The following is a 26,765-nucleotide window of genomic DNA, read 5'->3' on the forward strand; positions in this document are numbered from 1 at the left end:
CCGCTCCGCAAGGCAGCGCGGAAAGGCGGCCGCGCCGCGCCGCCCTGAGGGAAAACGCGCGACAACGTCCCTGTGGGCGCGGGAGCGCAGCGGCCGCCAGGTTAAGGCAATTAAAGGCGGTTTCCGCGTTTTTTGAACGAGAGGGCGCTGGTCCGGGCTTGGGAGGGCAAGGCTGGATCTCCGGTAAAGGGCAGGAGATAAGAGAAATACAGATTGCAAAAGACCGATGAAAGCAAAGTTCAAAAAAGCTTTCAGATTAAAAAAAAAAAAAAAAATGGTTCCAAGCCAGGCGCCTGCCTCTTCCCAGCTGGTTCCCTGCCCTGTCCTTCTGAGGCACAAAAGCATTAAGGCTTTGCATCACACATTTGGGGCTGTAGTAAACCAAACCAACTACCCCCTCTTCCCCCAAACCCTGAATTTCCAGAATCCCACTGACACAGTGTTTGGGCACTAGCGATCCCCGGGTACAGGGGAGAAGATCAGCACAAGGGGCACAGATAAACCGAGGGCTGCTGCTTCGGTGGCCTTGGCTTTCTTTGGGCCATTAAGGTTCTCTGTGCTCTCTTTTGAAGATAGCAGCTGCTTTCCAGGTAGCAACAGCGTGAGAGAGGAGAATCGCTTCTGGGAATGCATCTTCGAGCTCCACAGCTAACTCCGAGTCTTTTACATCAAGGTAAGGAAGAAGTGATTCCTTCAAGCTGGAAAATAAAGAGCAAAAATAGTATTAATAGATTGTATATAGCAAACTACAAATGCCACAGTATTTAATGTTGGTGCATTTCTAGCATGTAAAGTATACAGTGTTTTAGTATGCTCATTTTTTATGAGAAGGATTAAACAGCACACTAAGTGAGATTTGTATAGAGAGCTGAAGAACACAGAAGTCAGGATTAAAAATTGTTGGGGCCAAGCTGTGTGTGTAGAAAGCTGTGTGTGCTCATCTGAGTGATTGCAGAAGTGCTTGTGTTGATCTTTAGCACTCAAAAATAGCAAACCCTGATATATTCCAGCAGCGTTGCCAAAATAGCTTGTATAAGATGATGAAGAGTCATCATATATGCTAGAAACAGACAGTGCTGCTTAGTATACTAGGTACAAATTCTTAACGTTGATGGTTGTGCTTTGTGTCCAGGAGGGCAGATGTTTGTCAAGGGAACTGTTTCCTTTGCATGCATTTTCAGAGGCAGAGAAGCTTAAGTTAAGAGCTAATGACTGTTAGATAGCTTGGGCTGCACAGGTCTATTACCTCCACTTGGGTTTGAATTCATCCACAGCTTGGACACGCCTCAGCTTCAGGATGATCATTTCATGGAGCTCCTGCAGGAAGGTTTCCAGCCTTGAGTGGACAAGGAAGGTCTTGAGGAGCTTGGCAAGCTCTGGACTAAGCTCAGTTTTGTAGACTGTGCTGATGTCTTCAAAAGGATCCTAAAGATGCAGTGAGAAAAAACATGCACCCCTTAAGCAGCTTCATTTAGAAAAGAGAAAAGGCCTGCATGGACACAGAGGTTACCAGTGTTCTTACCCTTTTGAGGCGCAGAAGGTGCTCTGACTTGCGGGTAGAGAGAAGTTGCCATAAGGCTATGTTGTGCTTTAGGTGGCATCTGCTAAGGGCCTGAAAGAAAAATACGCATGAAGAGAAACCGGATGTGAGGGATGTATTTAGGAACCTATTCTTTCTCCACCACCATGCCCATGCAGGTCAAAAGTGCAGTGGAGCACAAGCACAAAGGAAAGAGCGAGCGTGAGTGAGCCCACTAAGGAGAAAACCACATTAACAGGCAGGGTGACATAGCCAAAGCAAGATGGCACTCAGCAGCAGCAGTCAGTCTTATTATGACAAATTAGCATAAACATGGTCCCATCCACCAGCAGAAAGTTCATCCAGCCCTTTCAACCTGAGTGTAGGAGCCTGTCTGCAATAGGCCTGTTTCTCCCTCTCATCCATTTTGCATGCAATAATTCATCTTTTTGGCCATCACGAGAGGAAATGGGAAAGTGACAGAGCTATGTCACATGTACTTGTCATCAGACAGTGCCTTTGCCCCCCCATACGTACAGAGCCTCTTTTCACACATCATTAGGAGATTAAACCTCCCTCTTTCACCACCTTTGAGAGGTAAAGGGACATTTTCATTCCTGCTCAGCACCAGGCAGCCAGTGCCACTGAAAGCTGACTCATTATTGGAAGTTTCCTCCTTGCATCTTTTGCTCTTTTCTCAGTTTTAGCATTGCACCCAAATATGCTGTCACCCCACTGAGGATTCTCTTTCCTGGTGCTGGCAGGAGAGGAAGGATCTGCAAAGCAGAACTCAGCCTGAGCATCCTGCACTTGACCTGTCTGTAGGAATCTGCAAGAACCTACTGAGCATCATGAGCTATATGGTGCTCCCACCTTGCAAACACTCGTTGCAGTGAAAGTGAAAATTGTTTTCTCCTCTGCTGTAAAGTTCAGTGGGGAGGGAATTCTAATACACTCTTTTTAAAGCTGAAAATTTACTTGGGCTTGGAGAGCAGGCTGGCTGGACTTTGTATAAATCAGTACAGATTTTATCCCGTAAGAATAAAAGCTTTGCTTTCTGGACTCACCTGCAGTACCTGAGGATTTGTCTGATCACCCATCTGCAGAATTTGTGTGATGTAGTCAGTCAGAAGCATTTCAGGGTTCTCTCCAGCCATGGCAAGAAATCCCAACGTAATTTCAGTGATAGACAGAGCATCACAGACATCACTATAGGACTGCAGTTCCCCACTGATCATGTTTATCATAGAACTGGGAAGAGAGCTCTGAAAACCATGAAGTCAAAACAGTTGCCAGTATTAGCTTAGATCCATTCCTTATTGCTACTCAAGTTGCTGAAGCCCTGGAAGAGGGCAGAGCCCCAAGTTTAGGAAGCTGTAAATGCTTAACTATATCCCCTTTCCTTTGCAAATCCTGACTGAGGAAAGAAGTCCAGTTTGCACGTATTCAAGCCATGCAGAAAAACTAGCAGACAAGCCTTTATAGCAGATGAACAAGCCAAGAGACACAAGACAACCCTGACACTTCTTGAGATGTCAGGGGTCACTTGCTTGTCCTGTTTCTTCCATTGCGGAAACCCACCTGATCCAGCTTATTCCTGACATCATTAAACAGCTGTTCATAATTCCGATCATATCTGTACACGAGGGTAGGTATTCCCTGTCAGGAGAGAGGAATCTGGGATGAAATCCACAGGTTGTAGAGCCTTGGTAACATTGCTAACCCCGCTACAGCACAAGCCTGGCTGCAGCAAACAATGCAGGGGTCCAACACAAGCCAAGAAGTTGACTGCAGAAAACACAGCTAGCTGCATTGTCCTACCGTTAGGGTGATGAGTGGCTTCCCCTGCAGGAACTTGCTGATGACTTGCTGCTGGATCCTCTCCAGATCAAAGTCCTGCAGAGTCTCCCCTCCCTTCTCCATGCTGTACTGGCAGTTGGACAAGATCAGAGGAATTAGGTCCCTCTCAACCTCATAACTGATCAAGTGCAGGTCAGCTACCTCTGATGGACTGATCAAGTACCTACAGAAGAGGGGAAAAAAAAAGTTTCTCCTTTTAGAGGGAGAAGCCTTTGTGAAGCGGGGAAAGCAGACTGTGTGGTAACAAGTAATACAACAGAACCAAAAAATGCCTAGCTGGCATAGCAACATACCTATCATCTTCCTTGATGTATTTGTTTACTGAGTAGATAAAGTTATTGTGCAGACTAATGAGATAACTGGCTAATGCTGTGGAGCAGAGGCCCAGTCCCTGTCGACGTGGCAGCAGGACCTCAAGCTTGCTGTCCAGGGTCAGATCAGCATCACAGTAGCCTTTAGGAAGCTTAATTTCCCCTGAAATAAAAAGCAGAGAAGACTACTCTTCAGCCCATGATGAGCAGGCTCTCCTGACCTAAAACAGATCAGGAGAAAGGATGCAACCTGAAAAGACAACTGAGCGCAGCTCTTTCTGTCACTTAAGTGCCAAAGGGAAAAGGTTCAGGTGAGAAAACTACAAGAGGGAAACAAATTCTTCCATTTCCACCTAGACCTCCTTAACCGTTAATGGCCAAGGTCAGTTTTGCTGATATGTCTCAATGTCACTGATGGGAGGAACTTGGATTGTCAAGGGTAGCAGAGGACCACTGTCTTAACAGCTGGCAACCTCTCACCCTCACTCTCAGAACAATGCTGGGAAAGAAGGGTACTCACCGTTGGTATCCAGCGATCTTCTCAGCTTGTTCCAAACAGACAGAAACACATCTGCTCTCCTCTGTAAGAGGTCCCTCATCACATCTGGGGAATACCAGAAACAGGAATCCTTAAAACACCTTTTATCAGCACCACTCTGAAACTCCATAGTATGGGAGGATTTTTCAAAGCACACTGCTGAACTCTAGCTAACTGCTCAGACAGATCAAAAGCATCTAAGTGTACATTGAACAGTTTTCTAATGTTACCAAATTGAGTAATTTGCTCTGTTTGTTTATAGTCTTCCATTATCATCTGCTATTGGCCCAGGCTACAAGGCTAGATGGATTTTTAGTCCAAATCTGCATGTCCTTTAAGCACTATTCCTTAAATAATTAAAGGAGTTGCCACAAAATGTCAGTTTGCTCATGAGTGAAAGGGACAGACACCTATTATACCTACTAGGCAAGCGCTAATCTAGGGCATAACTTGGAAATCCTGCACGTCCACTGTTGCACTCAGGGTTTTATCTTGCCTACCTCTGAACACAGTCCCCACCCCTTGTGACCATTCTTCCTGTGTTTACATCCTCTTAAAACCAGTTGATGACTTTTTCAAGCATGACTCTGGGGTTAGGGTCTCCAATTCATTTGGGTAGAAGTTAAAAGCAAAATATGAGGGCTTAAGCTTGCAAGTTTAAGAGAAGTTTTCCCTTTTAGATTTCCTGGATAGTCCAGAAGTTCAAAGTATCTGAAGCACTTTTTGTTTCACTAATTACGATTTTGGCAGAGTCGTCTCACCTGAGTGGGGTTCGTTGAGGAAGTCTCTGATCGTGTAGTGCTTGACAACAGCGGTGTTCTGAAACCGCCTCACCAAGTCTCTCTGAAGAGCCAGAATGTCTGGTAAAGATTTAACCAGCCTCAGTTCTGTTTCCTAGAAGGGGAAAGGGGACCTATGAATGAGATTGTCCTTGGACAAACCACATTGCATACCTCTGTTGAATTAGTTTTTAAATGATTTACTAGTAGAAGAAAGATATTTTACCTGTGCAATTCTCTCAAGAGTATAGAAAGTTATGAGAAAAAGGCACTATATAATCAAATATTTCTCAAGTTCGACTGTCTTTCTCCCTAACCTTGCTAGTGTGACGGCCCTGCTTCTGCCAGTGTAGCCAGCTATTGGCTTATCTTCAAGTTCTTGCTGGATGTGGTACACTGTCACTGGGCAAATACTCTTATGGTGCATTACTGCAGGCCAGTTGGGCGACCAGGTAGATTTCAACATATCTTGGAAGTAGACTGGTGAGATTACATACTCATTTCCTTTGAAGAGTTAGAGAGATGCATGGAGGCTTTCTGCAACAGTCTGCCCCATTCTTAAGGAATACGGGTTAACACAGTCAGCCCTTTCATATATGAAGAAGGGCTTCCTCTCATGGGCTTATGCTCTGTTTGAGAGAATCCAAGATGGCTAGTTAGTTACGTCTGCTCTCCAAGGTACCACTAAAGGTTAAGAGGTTCTCATATCATTTTCTAGGTTATTACTCAAATAGCAGTTCTCAGAGTTGTGACCAATGGTCTGCAGAAACAGGGAGTGAAATCAAGACACCATTACTTTTTGAAAAGGGAATGAGGCATCTCGCAACTTAGTCAGCTGATGACTAACCAGTAACTAATTCAGATCCTTTATGCGGCATAACCCATGCTCGAGTGATGCATTTTACCCTTCAGTCTATATCCTGCCCTTGGACCTCTAAATACTAAACCAGATGTGATCTTGAAACAAAGCTGATGGACAGCTCATGTGCTCTGCAGAGCAGTATTTTACAGGGAGATAAAAGCTGGCAGAAACCAAGACTGAGTGCGAGAAACAAGTCTATTGATCTCACAGTATCATTAAGATTGAGGCTGCTCTTTACTCCTTATTCTCTATTCCTCTGCTTTCCTAAGAGAGACACGAGAGCTAACATCATGGTTTAATCTGGAACCAAAGAGAGGAAAGTTATGGAAGGAAAATTAGCTTCCAGTCCCTTCATAACTTCAACTCACAGACAAAAACCTGTCTTATGCTGTGATTTTACTATTTCAAAATGCTCACAAGGCTTGACACATACTGATGCAGTTCATCTTTTGACATGGAGCTGACAGGAGTTTCTTTTTCAACATCAGTCATCACATGAATAAAAATACTCAAGATGATGATGATGATGTAAAGCCAGTCACTAGACATTGTCCCTTCCTTACTGACAAAGCATTTGCCAGGGTACTGATCTTTGAAATTTGCAGTCTCTCGTCCCTATATCACACTCACCTTCTGCAGAAACTTCCACAGGAGAGGAACAGTGTCCTTGGCATTCTTTTGCTGGACTACATGGCCCAGGTTCTCCACTGAAATCCTCTTTCGGCAGCTCCACATCTTGGAGTGGTGTATGTGACTGTTCTTTGGCAGTTTGGACAGGAAAGTGGTAGGGTCACTATATACTATTTTCACTACTGGATTGGAAGAAATTCTCTCATCCTCTTGAATGTGTTTATTTAGCTCCAGAAGCTTTTTATCTAAACCCTGTATTAAAAAAATAAATTAAAAAAAGTGAAATCAGGTCAGAATTGGCAGCATCCTGCCATGTTGAACCTCCACTGAAGTATATTTCCCTGGCAGCTCAATGACCAATTGACACAGAAGCATGTCAAAGCAGATGATGAACTCCCAGGCGAGGTTTGTAAAACACATACTGCAAGACAGGTATTTATACCATAAAGTTATTCTTTATTCTCCAGCTCATCCAACTCCCAGGTATTCTATTCTTTAAATAACAAACATGAAAAAAAGGCAGATAGTATTAATTTGGGGCACAAATGTGCTCACTGGACAAACAGTTTTAGCTGAGCTATGATATTTCTGCTTTCCAGCTATACAAAACCATTATAGCACAATCTAAATATCTGATACTCATTGCCACAGGTAGAATAAAGTTGACCGAATAGTTGATAGAATAAATTATGGCCCTATATACAGCTTCCACATTTGCTATCCTTCAGATGGAAGTGATTAGCTGACAGTAAATGAAAGCTAACCTGCAACTGTGTCATAGATGGATTGGATTTAGGAATAGCAGTGTGAGAAGTTTGGCATAGGTATTACTGCAGGTCAGATTTGCAGGTAAGTGGTCTTTGAACAGCTCGAATACTAAAATTTTATACAGCAGACTTCTCACCTCCAATTCAGGAAGAATAACTGTGTTTGCAACAATTTCTTCCCATTTGTTTCTTTTCTCTTTGGTGGAGAGTACATCAAATTGAACTGGCCCTGCAACAGGAATATTTATGAAGTGTTACATTTGCAATACTTCAGTTAAAAGAAAACTCAAGTTCTCTAAGCTTCTAGGCATGGCATTCTTGCAAGTTAGTCTGAAGAGCCAATAGCAAATTCAGAGGTCTTAGAAGCTAAATAAGTATATCAGTCTATCTGGAGGGTAAATGTCATCCAAAACAGCACATAGTGATCTCAGTTTTTTAGAAGCTTCAGTCCAGTCATTCATTTGCATGATATGGACATTTATACAAGTCATTCATAATCCCAGGAAAATTAAACAACTTGTCCAAGGTTAGATCATGATCAATGACAGACCAAAGAACAGAGCTTGGAATACTGACTTGTGTTGTCACACATTAAAAATACAGCCATTACATATAAATCATCCCATGACACAATGGCTCATCAACTTGAACTCCAGATGTAAACTGTAAACCATGCTCTGCCATCTCTCTTCTACCAAATAGCATCTTGGTAACCATTTAGAAGGTAGTATATAGATTAGTACACAGCATGAGCTATTGTGCTTTGAATACTGTCTCTGCTTCTATGAGCTGAAAGCTCTGTCAAAGCATCATGAGATTATTTTTTCAATAATGCCTTTTCAGAATTACATACGAAATCCTGCAAACCCCTCATACTTGAGCAAAAGAAGTAAACCATCAAAAAGTTTTCACTCCCTATAAGAAACAAGCTGCGATTTTCTGGATCTTCCTTATTAGCTCAGCTACTGCYTGTTGGAAATGGTCTATTAGTAAAGAAGCTAAATAACTGCTGCCCTTAAAATGCTATCATAGCTTGTAGATGGTCGGCAATTTTCCTTACACTGGCTTGGGTGCTGATGGGGGTCCTTGAGAAGGTTGCCTAGGAGAAGATGGAGGATGTTGATAGTCTCATCCACACTCTTTCCCAGAACTTTTGTCAGCTGTGCCAAGTCCTCCCGAATATGCTGCTGAAGGAAGATTACTGAGTTCTGCACCGGTGGCTTGATTATCCTTTCCAATGACTTAAAGAACAACAAAAGGCAAAAAATGAGCATAGCCAATAATGTCCAATTTGAGTTGAATGCATGCAGAGCTACAGTCCATAATCAGAAATTCTCAACTCTGTCCTACCAGATTCCTACTACTTGAACATATAAAAAAGCAGGAATGTGTGCAGCAAAGTACCAATCATTTATCACTAGAAGTCTGGAAAAAAAGAGTGCTGTTCCGATAGATGCATTTCAGCTCCCACCTCCACTATAGTGTGCTAAGATGGCCAATGAACTGTCCAACCTCTTTCAAAGGGTATGAAGGAACCAAAATCCCTCCTGGGCAGGATGGGAAGTGAATTTGGAAATCACTGCCCTAGTCACTAGGCAATGGGACACAAAAGGACCCGCACCATACAGAGGTTTCACTACTTTTCATGTGGCCACTCAGAACAATTATTGGAAGATACCTGAGGATCTTTTGCGGCTCCCAGCAACATTGACAAATGTGTGAGCAAGCGTATGAGAAGGAAGACAACTGGAGACATGGCCCGATCAGACACTCCCATTATTTTTCTGTTTTTTGCATCTCCAAGTATGTGGCCAGTTTGAGTTCTGTCTTCGTTATTCCTGTTGTAAGGTACATATTGTAATTTTTTTGTCTTGACAGAAAATACAAGAGAAGTCTTTGATACCCAATAATGTCTTTTTGTTCCATAAGTTTTCTGAATGCCATAAAAGCTGCCAATTAAAAGTGCTGTAGTGGAACAAGGGCTTCCTGGTAGTTTGGTACACAAATAAGCCAATTCCCTTATTTTTACTGGCTGATTACTCTTCCTTGGACATCTCTTCCTCATACATTTTCTGTGAAAGAAGCAGTGTCCAGCCCTGTGGGACAAGATTAGCCACCTCCATGCTGGAGGGATGAGAAGCCACTGCTGTTAGAACTAGTAAACTCGATGTTTTTGCACAAAGGCTGGAAGTACTAGTCTGGGGAATCAAGGAAGGGAAAACACAAATCATAGTTACTGGAGCTTTGGTAGAAGGTCGTCAGTCATACCGGTCTAAGAAAATGTAGCCTATTACTGTATATCAGTATAGAACCATATCATCAGCCTGGATGAGCAGAGGGATGAAAAGCCTAAAACCAATAGTCTGACAAGCCCCTAACTTTAAGGCAGCTTCTGCAAATTCAGAGTTATACCAGCACTCCTAATGGCCAAGCCTCTTCTCCCTCAAGGGAATGGCCAAGGTCTCTGGTTTCTAGGGGAATCCCTTGTGCCTTTCAGGTAACAGCATGAGGAAATACTTATCACACTTCTAAGGCAAAAGGTATGTACTACATCATTTAGTGCTGAAAAGATTAATGAAGCAAAGCATACCGGAATTCTTGAAAGCCAGGCAGTGCTTTATGCTGTTGCCCTCCAACTAAGGCACCACAGTCAAAACAGCGGCTCGTTTCCATGGGGAGACCACACTGGCAAAAGACAAATGAGAACACTGAATTCCAGACTAAGAGCTTCTCTGGCAGAGAAACAGAATGGAGCCAGATTCTGGGGCAGAGGAACTGCATATTCCATTTCAGTCACAGGGAGGTACCTCACTCATGCAATACCCTTTCTTCTACTCCCCTTTTCCTACAGTAAATTGTCACAACTAGATAGAGGATTTTTGTTTTTTTAAAAAAGCCAAATAAAAGCTGCTAGCCATGTCTATAACAGCAAGGCCTTCTATAGTTTCTCTCTGCTAATTCCTGATACACAAATCCAAGCTATAACTGGTTAATTAAAAACTGCTATATACTGGTAAGAGGGCCTCTGCCTGCCTTGTTTCCTAGATTTATGGTATAAGCTGCATTAGAGCTATTCTAAATTTTACATTGCAATGGCAAAATGATTAGTAATATAGTTTATAAAATGAACCACTGTGCAATAGAACATAAGAAGAATAAGAAAAATGTAAAACAGTTTAATGTTGCAAACACCACCTACTTCAAGAGTCTCAAATTCTTACCTCTCCTACAGTGCAGGGGTGGCCATTCGGACATGCTATCAAAAGAGAAACAAATTGGACAGTATTGTAAGACAGACATTTATGAAGTCCCTGTTACTTCCCTTTATAGGGACCATCATCTTGGAGCAAGAAATACGCCTCAAGATCTAATGGAAAGCACTGATGTTCTCAAAGCCCAGAGGAATCATTGGCCCACACAGGAACCAGAAGAAATGTTCAGTTTTCAGGAAATTTTCATTTTCAGTTTCTCTTCTTGAGAAACAAGGAATGGAAACCTGGAAGATTTTGCTACCAAGTATCAAATGGGGCTGGTAAGCAAGAATACTTCCTAGTCTGCACTAAAATCCTAATAAGGAGAACAAAGAAGTGAAAGCTAACCCGGAAAGTGGCAAAGTACTCCTCTTCTACTCACATCTCTCTAACATAGCCAAAAGCACCAGGACAGGTCTCTTGCAATCTTGAACTTTGTAAACAGCTATAAGCTCAAGGCTAAACAGAGCTTGATGAACTGTGGTGCAGTATCCGCATAAAGTATAGCTACAGATTTTAATTACAAAGCATAATTCATACTGAGAAGAGGAGAGTATCTGACCTCACATTTGGAACAGTTTCATTCAAAAACAAGGATTTTCATTTCTCCCAGAGAAAGTCAGGAGTACTTACTATACCAGCGCAGAGTGTTCATTCCTTCCCAGGCCTTTGCCTGAGCCATTACATCTTCCGGCATTGTAGGCAGAAAAGAGTGCTAAGGGGAAAAAATGGTGACAAATGGTTACATAAATCAGTTCTTTATTGTAGCAGTTGTTCACTAGTTCCTCATGATGGAGAGTAAGGGACGTCTGAAAGCAGAGGTAGTACAGAGGGAAGAACGTGATGTACTTTTTCAAATTCTACCTGTGAAAAGCTACTCAAAAAAAAAAAAAAAAAAAAAAGCTGTCAACATTGTGAGGATTTGCATGGGCGCTCTCTGGACTTCCTGAACTGGATTCCTCTTGGAGTGGCCTCACATACCCTGGTGTGCACCTTGACAGCCAGAAAAATTAGAGCAGCAGACCCCTCCATCCTCAGTGTAGGGCTCCATAAAGCATTATCCTCTAGAGCATGCAGGTCTCCACAGTATGACCAGCCAACTGCTTTCAGACTTGCTCATTCAAATTTCAATATCAGTATTTGCCAGATACTCCTCAAGATGAAAAGGAAAATTCACACCTCAAAAAGGTACCAGTCCAGAGCTTGTCACTCTGCTAATTAATCCCGACAATGCTAAAATAATCATCCAACAGTAATTCACAGCAAAAACATGAGTTGGTGTCTTCTGGTGTTAAGAAAGGTTAGGTTCCAGAGGAACCAGCAGATGCATGAAAGAAGCAATATGCTGAACTACCATCTGAGTTAAAGTCTCCTTACCTTCATGGTGTGCGGACAGAATGCCAGATTTCTCAGGGGCTGCAGGATGGGGTTCTGCCCACACAGCAAGACAGCTGCGGTATGAACAGCCATTTCAATCAATGCTCCATCGTGGCTGAAGTTTTGAGGATTCACTGTCAGAGATGGCAATGTGTTCTTCACAAGAGATGTTGCAAACTGCTTCAGGTTCGGAGAATTCAGGACTTGGGAGTTCTGAATGAACTCAGTCATAGCATCAGTTTGCTGAAAGCACAGATTTAAAAGAAATAAAACCAGCATGAGATTGCCCATCAAACTAAAGAGGACTAGCAGCTACTTCCCATGCTGTGTTGTCCCCTGCATTGAAAGCTATCTTCAAGTCTGCCCAGATTAGGATAGAACTATATTTAAGGCAAAAGAACAAAAGGTTCTTCCACCAATAATTTAAATCTCACTCATCCTTACAAATAAAGCATGTTTGTCACAAGCCTCCATAGTGAGGTATCTTACCTGCTGCCTGGGGTGAAGATTTGAGTCACTGACTCCATACAGGGCAGTGACCTCTCTGAAAATAGCCAGGAGCAGATGGACAGACCTTACAGGTGGGGAGCTGCTATGTGCCTGAAAAAGAAGAACTGATGATGCAGTGGAGAAGAGGCTACAATTGGCATAGCTCAGCTTTCACAAAGCTTCAGTTGGTTACTGGACATGCACACTTCAGCAGGTCCACAGTAAAGCTCTACCTGCTCATGAAGGGAATAGTGCAAAAATGGCTGTTCGAGCCATAAATAAATGGGTTATCTGACAGTCCTCAAGCTGATTGTGTTTTTTACGTCAGAAACCTCTGAAGTATTTTATGGTTATCATTGCACAGAAATTACCTGGTTGGTTTTGCATGGTAAGGCACAAGGCTAGGCAGATATGGGCAGACAGGGAGGGGGCATAAACCTGCTCTGAAGATCTGCCTACTCTCCAGTCAGTTGGCTACAAGGTGTCTGTAATGCTTACTGTAAAACCAACTGCTGCTGCAATATATTAAAAGGGGAGAGAAGCGAGGATGAGGCAGCTGATAGAAATAACCTGTGTTACATATGCTGAAGCACAGATGACAAAACCAAACATTTGTATCTCAGCCAAGATAAGTCACAGTACCTTTCAAGCACAGGCAACCCAGGCATCTCCACTAGAAAGATAACATTGCCAACAAGAACATACAAAGCTTAAATGCTGATGCTCCAGAACCCTCAAAAGGATTTTGGTGAGGAGAAACTGCTGGTCAGAGAGGACTGTGCCCTACCTTCTCTGCCTGTAGAAGATCCTCAATCTTAAACTCAAGCATTGCTTTCCCCACCACATCACGCAGGACTCTGTAGTTCTTGCCACATGCCAGGTACCGATCGATCTGATTAGACTGGTTATGCCGTATCTATGAAAGGAAAAGCCCATGGTGAGCACTGTGTAGACGTTAGCCAGTAGACAAGGAGGAACCTGCTCTTTGCAAGTGGAAACATTTCTCCTAAGAGATGTGCCATTTCAGCCTTCACTAAAAGGCAGCAGGCAGGCCTGGCAGCCCAAATGGCTTCACACTGCCATAACAAACTCCATTCAGTAGAGAGCAAGGGTAAGTCATCATCACAATCAGTCCCACTACAATGAGTCCCCCAGGGCTATTCAACATTAGAAACACTCAAAAGAAGCACAAACTGAAGACTAATAGGAGACCAGAGCCATCTCCAAGGAAAAGGGGGGGGGGGGGAACAAAAACACTTTTCTTTACCTGTTGCAGAATTTCCACTGGGAACACCCAGTTAAACTGTGTCTCCATGACAAGCTTTTGAGCAAATTCCATCCCATACTGATTAGCAATTTTCCGGACTAGGTAAACACGATGCCAGTCATTCTTGGTGAGGCTACAGAATGTCCTCACATTTGCCAGGTAACGCTGCTTCTCCTTTATGTGGTCTTGCTCTGGAGGAAAAAGAGCAAAATAAGTGTTCAGCTTCTGCTGCTAGAACTGGCCATAGCAGCAAGCTCCTTTTTCTTGTACTGACTGAACATGCAGGAGAACTTGAGAGCTCTCCCTTCTCAGAAGCTTATCTAGAATCTTCCCTCAGCCCAATTTTAGACAACGACACATTTCCGAGACTGAGGATGACATTTTCAGAATGGAAATTACATGGAAATCTACTATCATCTTCTGATGGGACTTGGGCTCCCAAGACATATTTGAAATTAGGACTTAAATACTTTGAAAAAGTTTTACTGTCACCCACAAAGGAAAAATTCCAGGTTGGAAAAGCTTGGAGGCTTTCCTGTACCTACTGCTCCTCTCCAGCATTAGAAAAATGCAGTCATGCCTCTGCACATAATCTGTTTCCATTTCTTCCTCTCAGGGACAAGTTTTCCCATTACTGTAGTTCATTCTCCGAGCTCTTCCATCTTGCTCAATATTGGCTTTCCATTGTCTCCTCAACTGCCAAGGTGATGTAGCCCCCTAAGAACAGTGTCCCCTGGAGACATTTAGCTAGTGCTGGACATTGCAGTCATTTGGAATTCATTACATTACTGCACTTCGATGCTTCACAGACTGTGTAAATATCTTTGAGGCTCTTCTTCACACATTGTTCTCCCTTATTGGGTCAGCGATTCATCTCAGCACTGCATTTACTTATTTTCTGCAAGTATCTTCCTCCTTTTCAGCTACCCAGAGCTCTCATACATATAAAACAAAGAGCCTTACAGCAGTCATGTATCTGAAGCTTCACTTACACTTTATTCATTTAAGTTAATTTAGTCTGTCATAAAGAAAATTTCATTACTAGTGCCTGGAGGATAAATCTCCTTCCAAATGCAGGACTGCTACATAATTATACCCCAGGGCCTACTGGCACAGCCTTGCTACTAGATATGGAGCACTTCTACTAATACATGGTAAAGAGGACAAATACTGACTGACACTCCTAGTGAAAGCAAAGGGAAAAGAGCTGATGAGCTTTTTCTTGGCCATGCATCAACACAAGTTCTAGAACAGCAACAGATCCATTGACTGGGTCTAGCCCATCTCCCATGGTGACTTTATCCCGTATACAGCATTTCCAGCATTTGATAGTGCAATAATTAGACTTACCTGTGGGCCCATGCAAGTCAAAAAGCAGCTCTGTGGCCCTATCCAGGTACAGCCGAACCTTGGCTACTGCCTCCAGATATTCAACAGATGATTCCTGAGGAGTTTCTTGGTTGTTCTTTGGGAGGTAGTTCTCCATAAAGCTTCTGTCTCCCAGCAGATAGTTTGTATGCTCATATCCAAAGCTGCCTTCAGACTTTTCACACATAGAATCCTAAAGATGGGTGAGGATACTGCATGAATGGCAGAACTACTTAAATCAGATATCCTATACATTTGTACTGTATATCACCAGTGCATTCTCACTGCAATAAGCACATTAAATTTTCATGTCTCTCATCGCACACTCCACTCCAATGCCATTAGTTCCTACCTGTGATCCCCCAGGTCCCTATCTTCACCTCTGTCATGCCCCCTAACACCTTCTTGGGCAATATGCCCAAGCTCTCTCCCACATTCCCTAAGCATATAGCTGAGCAAGAGAGTTACGAGCATGCTGACTGGCCAAACACATGCTGAAACACGCACAGTATGTTTCAAGATGCAAAGCTCTACCTGTCTTTCTCTTAGCAAGAACACAAATTTGGATCTTTCTTATCTACAAAGTCACTATTTTAATTAAAACTAGAGGAAATGAAACCTCTACCCTGCTGTCAAGTTTGTCTGAAATTGTCCAAAGTGTTAAAAATTATGCAAGGGGAGGGAAGGGGACAACTCTGCACAATCATCTAAAGTCTTGCAAAGAAAGTGCCAGTTTTCCACAGCTATAGTTAGAAATCCCCCTGCTTGCTGCACTCTTAACTGCTGTAGTTTGGGTCTTGTCTGGCCTCACCTAATTATTCTTAGGCACCTGTCCAAACAATCTGAAACAAAGGAAAGAAACAAGAAAGAAGAATTTATGTAATGCTGCAAACACAAGGCTTACCCAGGGAAAGCAAGGCTAGCTACTGGAGAACAGTTCTGAACAAATGATTCAATATAATCTTACTTTTGGGCTTTCTAGTTGGACAACTAGTTATGTACATAAGAAACTAAACTAAAATTGCAGAAGAATTTCTATTCCTGACTCTCTTCTGTAACAGTTTCATTGTCCAGGACTTCCCCACCCTGCAGTCTTACCTCCAAGCAGTTGACAAAAAGCAAGTAGAGTTCTTTTTTATCATCTTTCTCCAGGATTTGGCTCTGCTCTACCCGCAACAGGTAATCTTGCACATCATTTTTCACTTCATTGAAGCTACAGGAGAGAGAAGCATCCCTTTCACACAGCTGCAATGCTGTGGCTACTACTTGTGTCCTAAATCATGATCTAACTACGAGTTATGTCCGTGCGACAGGTAGGGGTCACTTCAGATCCATCTGGAAGATGGAAAAGCAACTATGCAGGCTTTTGACTGATGCCACCTAGCTTCGTACTCACATCCAAGATAGGCTTTCATCATCAACAGTGAGAAATGAGCATTTCTAGGACATAAATCATCTGACCTATTTTAGGCATCTGAATTAGGAAATAATCACACCTCAGAAATGCCTCTTCTTCTGCACTGACTGTGAAGAGAGGCTAGGGGAACTTGCACAAATGGAGAGGTCTGCGTAAACATACAGATGATCCTGTTCCTGATTAAATGGCTGTGAATCATGAATATTGCTCTCCTGCTCTAGAATATGTCAGCCAGTTAGCGATCTTCTTTAGGTTTCCCAAGCCATCCATGTTTAGGTTCTTTAGGTTTCCCAGCCCAGGTTTAGGTTAAGAATACCTAGGTAAACCTTGGTATAGACTAATCTGATACTTCACACAAGCTACATGCAAGCCAGCCAAGCTGCATGACCAATACAAAGGCAGAGGATGAATTTCACCTGTAAAGATTCAATTTTAGTGAATAACATGGAAGTGAGGAGAGCAATCAGGATGGTCATGAAAAATAAAACCAAACCAAACTACACCCCCCAATGTAACACACAGTCCTCTATCAACTGTCTGACTGTGCTCACCTGTACTTCAAGAGGAGTTTCAGCATTACTGAGCGTATGATGGGAGTTGTATCCACCTCATCATTAAACGGGGACAGAAGTTTTGTGTAGACAGCAGGATGATCTGCGGAGTTAAAGAAGAGACAGGATTAGCAGGTGAGAGAAACTGGCAAGAGAATTGATTCCATGAGGTTAAGTGTCAGGATGAAGGGTGCTCACCTGAACCTTTCAAAAGGTCCTGGTGAACAAACAGCAGATTGAGCAGCTCTTGTATCACTGCTGCCTCAGGAGGTTCGTTGTCCTTGAAACACATGGTAGTGACTACATCTATGAAGAAATTATTGCATCTCTGCCGGAACAGGGCATTTCTTGCTATGGCAGTACTAGGAGAAGGGTAAGAAACATTAGCACAAAGATATTCAAACACAGAACCAGTTAAGTAACAGGTGAAGCAAAGCAGATGCAAGCAAAATCACCAGCAAAGTGAGATTCCAATCCAGCTTTCCACGAGCCCTGATTCATGCAACGCTTCAACAGTATTGTCTGTGAAGGCTGTATTGCGCTGCCTTTTGTGATCTTAGTTATCAGTAACACAGATACATTTACTGCAAGTTTCTTGCTAAGCTATCACAAAGCAATCCAAGGTGACAAGCAGTTCCATTGCCTGATTAAGCCACTGACAGTGCTTTAGCTTTACAGGGTTTTATATGAATACAGTCTTACACGGGGCAAGGCAACTTCCTCCCTTCTTTTGAAATAATAAGCAGAAAACGGACAGGACCTGCTCCAGGCCTGTAAACAGCTCAGCAGAGTTTCTTCCACCTGTTCTGTTTGTGTTGACAACTTCAGAGGAGCGAGTCAGAATTTCCTAACACAACCAGCCCCATTGTCCACCAGTGCAACACTTCCCCCTTGGACGGGATGGAATACCTGAGCTCCTCGGAGACAGTTAAATCAACATTCTCAATGGCAACTTTACAGAATGCACAATGCATCTGTGCTGGTATTAGCCACCTTTGGATGCACTTCAGACAGAACACATGGCAGCAAGGAAGACATACTGGATCCTTGGGCTCCTTCAGGCAGATTGGACATGGCTTCACACCATATCTGTAATTCAGGAACAGCAATGAACACAATTGTTTCAATGTTGTCTTACTAAAAGCCTTTAAAGATGTTCATCTGCAACTAGACTAAGAGGAGATAATGTCAGATTTACTGGTTAACTACTCAGCTTCAGGGAGGGGAATAAAATGGAAGTTACTGCTCTTCATCTGGCTTTCAGCATGCTGAATGCAACACTGCCCTATGCCCAAAAACACGGAGGCAACGTAGGCAATATTGCTATTAGAACCTACAACTTGTCTCGGTGAAGGTACCTGCAGAGCCTGTTGCTGACTTCCTCTTTACACTGGCACAGTACTTTCATCACTGCAATAAAAGTTGGATGACGCTTCATGTCTGAATCCTGCTGAAAACACTGCAGAAAAAAAAAAGGACAAAGTTAAATGACTCAGCTCTGCTACTCCAGACAAAAATTCAYACAGTCAGCAAAAGGAAACAGGGGAAGAGGTGAAATTACATCTTAGCTTACCTTGGCAAGAAGCAAAGTGTATCTTTTCATTAGGTTCTCAAATTCTGGCATCAGAGAGTTGATACCAAACAGCACATGTTGCACAAACAGAGACATAGAGAAAACCCGATTCCAATGGACTCTGTGGGAAGGAAAGCATAATGACAAGAAGTATAACTATGAGTTGTGAGCTGATAATGCATGAGGAGGAAGGGAAGTGCAGTATCAGGTCAGTCTAATGATCTCACAATGCTGATAAACAGCAACCTAATGAGAGTTTTAAATAAGCCCTGGACCCAGCTGGAATAAACTGGGTAACATAGCTAGACTTGGGGGAAGAGAATCCACATAAGCCGAGAAGAAGAAAACCAACCAACCAAATAAAACTGGTTCTTGATGTTTGATATGTAATTCAGCCTAGCAGTAAGGAAAGGTTTGTGAAATTTTAGTCTGAAAACAGCAGCACCAGAGCAGCTTTCAGTCTGTACTGATATTCTTCTTAACAGCAAGGTATAAGATTAAGATTGTTAGCAGATTCGTGGTACATACTTCAGCTCCTTTAGCAGCTGATGGCACCGACTTCCAGTCCTCTGTAAATCTTCTTTACAAAGAAATTCAATGGGCATATGAAGATTCTTCACTTCCTGCAGCCACATCTCCAGGTTGGATGTCTGCACTTGATTCTCCAACTTTTCGGCACACACCATTGCAGCTAATACATCTAAAACCTAGATGTGCGTACACAGAGTGTGAGTATAACATTGCAGCTGCATTTTAGAATTATTTATGAACCTTGGGCTTTCAGTTTAGTTTGCTAAAGCAGGTGTTGTACTGAATAAGGTTTTATTTGATTTCTTAAACTATGGAATTTGCATACTTATGACTCAGATCATTAGCACATCCTATTAAATCACGTGAAAGCATGTCAAACTATTATAATACTGTTAGTACAGCTGGACAGGTTTACAAGAATGATAATATAGCAGACTATCCGTAATAATAGGGATCCTGACTGGGCTTGTGCTTCCCACTCTTTAATGAAGCTGAAATCAGAAGGAGATTGAACACTAGCTAAATCAGGAAAGATAAAGCGCTTTTCTCTACTAGGATTGAGGAACAGAAAATGTCTGATAGCGACTCTACCATCTCCGAATGTGGCATTCCATATCCTTCCTGGTCAATAAGGTGGTCCACCACAGTGGGATGTACAGCCAGGATCCTAGAAAAGTTCTGCAGACGACTCTTGAACTGATTGTATCCAAGGTGAACCCAGGGCAAGGACGGCACTGTCTCCTCTCTTCTGGGAGATGTTGCCTTCCATTCCTCTATGCAGGATAAGAAGGCAGTTTGCAGACACTGAAAGTTTAGAAGAAAACAAAGTTAAATAAAATCAGAACTAAAAAGAAAAAATAGTTTTAAGTCATTTTGTATCAGAAAGTCTGATAAAAGCCTCTGAAATAAGGGAATCAGTACTTTACAAAGAAGATAGTCTTAAATAATGTGGCAGTTTTTATAGGTGCTCTTGTGGAAGTGCTTTTTTGAGTAAGGCCTCAGCAATTTCAGCAGCCATTTCATGTTAAATGCACTTGCTTTGTGGCTAGCTTGCTGTTAGCCTGTCTCTGAGAGGGGGAATTTAACTGACAAAATGGTGAGATTGATACAGAAGGGCATGCTCACAGGCATCATGCTCTCCCTGTCCAAAGGGTTCTTGATTCTTGTTCCAGACACTGACCTGTAGCTCTTCTAGAGAGGACACACCAGTGGTCAAGACAATGAAGTCTGTGATATAGAACTGGAAGAGCATGTTCCTTTCTTCTTCAGTCAGACCAGAGATAAATTTTCCCAGAGGAGTTCTCTGGAAGATGTTCACAAACTTCTCAGCTTCATCTGGAAAGCAAGGATGCAGAGAAAAGCTGAATATTAGGAGGAAGATGGGTTTGACACAGTTTCTATCCTAAAGAGACTATACCAAGTTAATAACTGATGCATATAACACTACCTCATTCAGAGCACTAACAGGGAATTTGAGGTCAGACCTTCTCAGCCCAGGAACCAGTCTAGTATTTACTGGATATCACCTTCTTGTTAACTCTTGATAATTTCACAATATTTTCAATACAAGGGCACAGAATATAGGAGAAATGCTAATATTCAGAAGCACAAAGAAAAGTTAGGTGCACAAAACTCTGCTGGGTCATACAAGCACAGAGGAACTGAAAGTGACTCCAGGGCTGCAGGAAGGTAGAGGAGTGGTAGTGACAAGCTGGAGTTCACAGGGCAGAAGGATGGAGCTGCTCKGCCTTATGAGTTCAAGCCAGTGTCTCACCTTCAGTGCTTTGAATGTATTGAGCTTCCAACCACATGTCATCCAAGTACTCCTTTATCCTCCAGCTGAAGGGCATCACATTCCCAGCATCAGCAGACACCATCATGTTGCTCTGCACCAGAATTATCTCTGTCTGAGAGCTAGGAGATTAAAAGGTCATTAATGCTTTGAGCATTTGCCTGGGAAATGCATTCAGAGGCAGGAAGCACCAGAAACCAAGAATTTAGCTGTAGAAGGGGATGAGGGAAGAACTGAGACTCACTGACACAGYCTTTCCTGACAACTATGTAATATTAGGACTTATTCAGTAAGCATTCCCTAGCAAAAGGGCTGTAATAGCAGGGCACGTGGGTAAAAAGGGATGGGTGAAAAGTGCGAGCGTGCCAAGACCTAGACAGCAAAGCCCAGGAGTACACAGGATTGGGTAGAAAAAGAGAAGACTTCTAAATTCACTAATAACTGCCCCATTTGTTTGTTGCATAGGGAATCAACCAGCATGTTAATCTCCCATATGGATTTAAAGCAGCTGCTGGCCTGGTCTCAGTGCTGCCAGCCAAGCCCGCCCGTGGCTCTCTACAGTGGCTCACCTGTTCTTACCCACATTGTAAGGGATGGTCAGAAGTTTTGTATCACTGAAGATGAACATCCACAGGTTTGTCACCCACTCTGCTGCTGGCCTGACCAACAGCTCCAGGTTGCCATTTCTGTCTACAGTTGCTATCAGAAGAGCCAGGAATGGAGTGATCACATTCTGGACTCGCTTCCACAAGGTGTGCCTTTGGGGGCAGAAAGAGATAAAGAAACTCAGAGGGAAGGTGAGCAATGATATCTGCAAGTCAGGAKGTGATTTTCCTAAGAAACTGCTGACATGTATGTGTGATAAAGAATCCTAATCTTGTCCAAAAAAAAAAAAAAAAAAGAGAGACAGACAGACAGACATCACAACACAACAACCACCACCACAACCCTTCTCTCACTTGTGCCTTTCCTGTAACCCCACTGTTCCATTCAGAGCGCTACAGCACTTGTGCATTCATGCATTCCTGTTCCAGAACAGTCCATTCAGCTGTGTCACCCTCCCTCAGGAGCCAGGAGAGGACAAAACTCCCAGAGAGTTTCCAGCACAGATTTGAGACTGACACTGCAAATACTCAGATTACACAAAACTGCTGTCTCTGCTGAGCAGTTGCCATTGGCAGACTTTTCTTGGAAGCTAGCAGGTTACGAGATATTGCTGTTGTCCTCACCTGAAGGTGCCTGCCTCCTGAAGAGCACTGAGGTTGGAAGCCTCCCGAAGCACCCAGTTTTTTAGGTGAAAGGAATTTTCTTCTTGCTTCTTCAAAAGGGTGGAAAGGCGATTCTTTGTTACCTTCAGGAAAGAGGCTAGAAAACACCAGAGGCCTTGCATTTTCTATCGCCTTTGGATCAAAACCCAAATATCACACGAAGCACAGCATTTTACAGTTGTTTCAGTAATCATCCAAAGGGGAAAATCAGCCACCAGATAGAGCATGGCCATAGAGAGTCAAGACCCAGAATTCCAGGAAAAGCCCTACAGCCCCCAAAGGAATGGCAGGTTCAAAACAGACTCCAGCGAATTCTCACTGGAGTGCAGGCACACTCTCTTGAGAGCTCATTCACCTGGGCCAGCTACCTTGTCAACACTATAGCAAGGACCACTGATCTCTCTCAAGCTACAAAGCAGAGATTCCTTCTATATTCTGGGGCACCAGTGGATTAACTTACGTGTTTTGGTAGTTCCCCAAATGCTCAGGGACTCTACCTGCTGTAGCTAGGGAGCACATACCTCTCAAGTCATCCTCTTTGGACAGAAAGCCAAGAAGAATCTCAATTCGCCTTGTGCTACGACTAAAGTCTTCATTTTGGTCCCGTAGCATCCCCACAGCACTTTGCACACAGCTCCTCAGGAGTGCAGTGGTGTCCAGGATTTCACCCTTCCCAGGGACAGCATGAAAACAAGTTCACTATTCTTCAGTTGCATATCCTTGCCCCGCAACACATATCCCTCTTCAAATGGTTACAGTGCTCTCCTAGAAAGGGCCTGTGCCACTTTTCTTTCATCTCCCAGTTTTCCTCTCATCCCAAGCTGCAAATCTAAGTTCTCCTTTTGTTATCAAGTAAATGATATGACTTCTGTGGGCCCTTAAAATTGGCTTGCAACACAGCATTTGTATGAAGGCAAGATAAGATTCCTRTATGGAAGAAAACCCAGCAGTTCAAACGGAAGTGGAAATGATAAACCTGACTGAGGGGATATACCCACTTCCTGGGAGATGTTTAAGCACTAGGGGGGCAAAGCCCCATGCAGTCACTCTGGTACTGAGCATTCTGCAGCATCACGTACTGTCAGGGAGCACTAGGCAGCCTCAACAGGGCTGCAGCACAGCAAAGTCCACAGCCAACTCCAGCTTCAAACGCACCCCTCGACTGACAAGCACAAGTAGCTGCAGTGGCAGGTTCAGAATCACAGCTCTCAGCTTCAAGGTGCACAGACAACAGAAGCTTTTTAAAACTGATGGCAGTGACTCAAAATTAGGGATATGAAATGGCTAAGGAATTGGAGAGTCCTTAGAATGGTTTGCTGCTTTAGTGCCTCTCATTTTGACTGGGGAATGGGGAGGAATTTGTGTCTAATCATTAACATCACTAACATAATATTCCTGACGGATTTCAGGTGAATGTGGATGTAAAAGGTACATTGCACCTTTGGATGACAAAGGGCAGGAAGCCATATTGACAGCTGAGAAGCAAGCAAATGTTTTCTGAACTTACTTCATAGTTCTCTGCTTCTGGCAGTAGTGTTTCAACCTCCATCTCTGTTTCCTCCTGCTCTTCTCCATTCACAGAAAGAGCTGCAATCAAGGTGTAGAATTCTTTTTAGAAAGAAGTAATTCATTGCTGTGATCAGATAAGATTTTATTTAGGGATTGCGTCCTAGAGCAGCAGAACATCTGTTAGAGATTCATTATCACCTGCACAACTAGCTGAGATGCAGCGCTCTAAACAGTTACCACTGCTAAGGCTGCCAATCTTCATGCAGCAAGAACTGGAAGAAATATGACACTTGGAGCTTATGTGCTAGGCTCTAACAGAGTCCTCATAGCGGTATTCTGCCTCCTGTAAGGCAGTATGGTGGAAGAGGAGAGACTGTAGGAAAAACTGAGGGGGAAAGAAAAAGCCTTTTATAATCTTCCTCCAGGTTTAGGTGAATAAATCTACATTCATCCAAGTTGAGAGACTCTCTGGAATAACTTGTTGGTGGTCTCCCTACACGCAGTGTAAGCACACCTCTTTGAGCTGTCACATTCACACTGGCTGCCTTCTGGGCCCTGCTATGCAGCATCTGCTGCCTCCCATGCTGAGACAGAGCACTCTGGGTGTTCAGCAGCACAAACACTACATTTGTGTCAAAAGAAAAAGGGAAATCTACCAAATTTATTTAATGACCCAAAACTTGCAGTCTGTAGAGGTAACAGACTAAATACAAATATAAGTCTGCAGCCACACGGCATCCCCTACAAGGATTAGAAGCTGAGCAGGAGAAATCATTAGATTTATTGTACCAGGCACTGGGTCCATTAGTACTAAATTTGGAATAGCTCTTTATCTCCCCTTTTCCTCCACTGGTGTATCAACACTACCAGCTAGCAGTAACCTGCATTTAGCTCACCTTTTGTTTTATCTGAATCCTCACAGAACATCTGGCTGATGGTGAGGTCCTTCAGGGCAGTCATATCAGAGATCATGTCCTTGGATCTGCGGAGATCGTCTATATGCACCGATTGCCATAGTCCTAAAGACAGGGGACAAAAAGTCATCTCATGTCTACAGCATGCTCTTCTAGAAGAGCTTCCCAAGAATCATCTCCCAGTACTTGTGAACTGGCAGTTGACATTCAGAGTTCACTTACTCTCACTTCTTGCTGTAGAAAGGGAAAGCAGCAATTTGCTCTGGATGTGCTAGTGCATGCTACCTCAACTGACAGACCATGCATGCCACAGGGGCTTTGAGGCTCTTAGAAACCAGTGCAAACAGCAGAAAACTTGCTGGTGAAAGCAGATCTTGCCTGAAGCCAAACGAACAATGATGAGCCACGTATGGCCAGACCCACCTCCATGAAATCCCACGTAGGATGTTCCTCCTTCCATCCAGGAAAGCTTCATAATGAAGTAAACAAAGATGGAGGCTTCTCCCAAGTCCGCCTTGTTGATTTCATTAACAACTGTGTATCTAAAACAAAGAGGAAATGCTGTTTAGCAGACCATGAGACAAAAGTCAAAGCCACAAATCTTTCTTTGATAAGAGAGAGGACATGCTCTTCTTCCCTTGAAGAGACATAAGTCGCTCCACTCCCCTTACTCCTTTCTCCTAGCAAGCTGTTCTGATGCCATCACCTCTAGCTATGCCTTGAAAGATATCTCTGTTATTCAGTTCTTCAGCACTTATCCGGTTAATAGCAACAACTCACACTTCAGACAAAGGAGATTATCTGTTAATTTGACACAGCTCTGAYGTGGGTTTTTTTATTATTATTCAAAGAACAATTTGTGCTTCTAGTTTTATTCTACTACAGCACGAACAGAGTACATATTCCTGATTTTGAAAACCTGAAAAATGACACTAATAACAAAATGGGGGTGGGGAGTCACCATGCAAAACAGCTAGCTGGAAAAACTTCTCCCTTGACTTACTTGGCTGAGGCGATGAGCTGGGCATTTTGAGAGCCATCTTCAAAGTCTGTCTGAATGATGAGGATTTTATTTCCTGACGTGGCATCAAGGAAATCTCTAAAGGGTAAAAGGGGATTTAAAAGAAGTCACAAAGTGTAAAAACAAGATGTAAGAGATGGCAGAAGTAGTCACTCCACATTGGCTTTGACTTGCTGCAGCCAGATAGAGACATTTAACACACCTAACCTGCAGGGATGGTTTAATTTTAAAAACAAATCTCATGCCTCAACATGATGGAGCTGACACTGTGTGCACTGAGCCAGTGCACAGCTCATCACAGCACGGCCTCTCCTGTCTCCCTTCTCATTATGTGTTACTCTAAACGTTCTGCCAACACATCTTCCACCCAGGTGACAGCCTATTCAGAGCAGGATAAGGCAGAAACAGACTCACCGGATCCCTTTCAGGAAGGAGTACTCCGTGTCAAACTGCTGCAGGGATAGGATTTGAAGCCTTTGAGCTTTACCCTGCACTTCTCTCTCCAGGCAAGCAGAGTCAGCACTGGTGAGAAGCCTCGAGAAGGTGGTGACCTGGGAGTGCAAGATGCAGGTTTGTTCTTAGCTTAGGAACGGAGCGGGCAGGCAGGAGAGACTTGCTGGTCTGTGCTCCCAGACACTGCTAACTTGCTGCAGAGCTGGACTGCGCCCCAAAAGCCATTTATTTGGCCTGTCAGTAGGCAAACAGTCAACATGGGCTTTTATACCAGCCCAGGGCCACTGCTGGGTAGCCAGGCACAACAACTGTTTTGGTGCTGCTTCAGGTGGGGCTGTGGGACACCTGAGCCGGGGCAGCCAAGACTTTATTCAGAAATGGAAGTGCTTTGTGCTGCAAGCCCCTGCAGCACACCCTCCCCACGAGGCTACCTTCACCGCAGCGCTCTCGCAGGGAGCGGCGAGTCCAGCACCCAGAGACAGTACGTTTGTCTCTGCAYGAGACAGGAGAGGGAGAAATTCTCCACCCAATCTCAGCTGAAGCTCTTCTGTTTGGCATTAGACAAGAATAAACCAGAACTATCCCATTAAAGGCCCATGAGATCTCTGGCCCCCTGTGGCTAAAGTCTTTTGTATCTTTATGACCAGAGGCAGACAAAAAAAAGCAACCAAACAATCTCCTCCCTCCCGCCCCCCACATCACATTCAGAGCTCCTGTC

The 26,765-nt window shown here is 43.4% G+C and overlaps 2 protein-coding genes across 2 annotated transcripts in view; both read right to left on the minus strand.

Annotated features, from left to right (window-relative positions):
* Positions 1-545, minus strand: part of ENDOV (endonuclease V) — a 17,450-nt gene extending 16,905 nt beyond the window's left edge. Inside the window, exon 1 of the mRNA XM_026082010.1 lies at positions 487-545. Coding sequence (XP_025937795.1) covers positions 487-545 — 59 coding nt within the window. The remainder of the gene's footprint in view (positions 1-486) is intronic.
* RNF213 (ring finger protein 213) overlaps positions 7-26,765 on the minus strand; it is a 55,397-nt gene continuing 28,638 nt past the window's right edge. The window contains exons 28-66 of the mRNA XM_026081998.1: positions 26,009-26,145; positions 25,577-25,672; positions 24,997-25,115; positions 24,556-24,678; positions 23,658-23,737; positions 22,672-22,819; positions 22,112-22,247; positions 21,452-21,640; positions 20,865-21,004; positions 20,271-20,425; positions 19,682-19,894; positions 19,088-19,266; positions 18,560-18,680; positions 18,345-18,445; positions 17,896-18,075; positions 17,185-17,348; positions 16,987-17,089; positions 16,117-16,231; positions 15,001-15,211; positions 13,651-13,841; positions 13,171-13,299; positions 12,384-12,494; positions 11,895-12,137; positions 11,151-11,232; positions 10,488-10,522; positions 9,857-9,951; positions 8,945-9,104; positions 8,327-8,507; positions 7,404-7,495; positions 6,500-6,751; positions 4,990-5,122; positions 4,211-4,294; positions 3,673-3,853; positions 3,341-3,542; positions 3,101-3,178; positions 2,587-2,784; positions 1,523-1,612; positions 1,247-1,425; positions 7-698 (exon numbers count right to left, since the gene is read on the minus strand). Of these exons, the coding sequence (XP_025937783.1) occupies positions 545-698; positions 1,247-1,425; positions 1,523-1,612; positions 2,587-2,784; positions 3,101-3,178; positions 3,341-3,542; positions 3,673-3,853; positions 4,211-4,294; positions 4,990-5,122; positions 6,500-6,751; positions 7,404-7,495; positions 8,327-8,507; positions 8,945-9,104; positions 9,857-9,951; positions 10,488-10,522; positions 11,151-11,232; positions 11,895-12,137; positions 12,384-12,494; positions 13,171-13,299; positions 13,651-13,841; positions 15,001-15,211; positions 16,117-16,231; positions 16,987-17,089; positions 17,185-17,348; positions 17,896-18,075; positions 18,345-18,445; positions 18,560-18,680; positions 19,088-19,266; positions 19,682-19,894; positions 20,271-20,425; positions 20,865-21,004; positions 21,452-21,640; positions 22,112-22,247; positions 22,672-22,819; positions 23,658-23,737; positions 24,556-24,678; positions 24,997-25,115; positions 25,577-25,672; positions 26,009-26,145 (5,580 nt within the window). The 3' untranslated portion in view covers positions 7-544. The remainder of the gene's footprint in view (positions 699-1,246; positions 1,426-1,522; positions 1,613-2,586; positions 2,785-3,100; positions 3,179-3,340; positions 3,543-3,672; positions 3,854-4,210; positions 4,295-4,989; positions 5,123-6,499; positions 6,752-7,403; positions 7,496-8,326; positions 8,508-8,944; positions 9,105-9,856; positions 9,952-10,487; positions 10,523-11,150; positions 11,233-11,894; positions 12,138-12,383; positions 12,495-13,170; positions 13,300-13,650; positions 13,842-15,000; positions 15,212-16,116; positions 16,232-16,986; positions 17,090-17,184; positions 17,349-17,895; positions 18,076-18,344; positions 18,446-18,559; positions 18,681-19,087; positions 19,267-19,681; positions 19,895-20,270; positions 20,426-20,864; positions 21,005-21,451; positions 21,641-22,111; positions 22,248-22,671; positions 22,820-23,657; positions 23,738-24,555; positions 24,679-24,996; positions 25,116-25,576; positions 25,673-26,008; positions 26,146-26,765) is intronic.

The sequence above is a fragment of the Apteryx rowi genome, unplaced genomic scaffold (genome assembly GCF_003343035.1).
Source record: "Apteryx rowi isolate R43461 unplaced genomic scaffold, aptRow1 scaffold_564, whole genome shotgun sequence".
Lineage (NCBI taxonomy): Eukaryota > Metazoa > Chordata > Aves > Apterygiformes > Apterygidae > Apteryx > Apteryx rowi.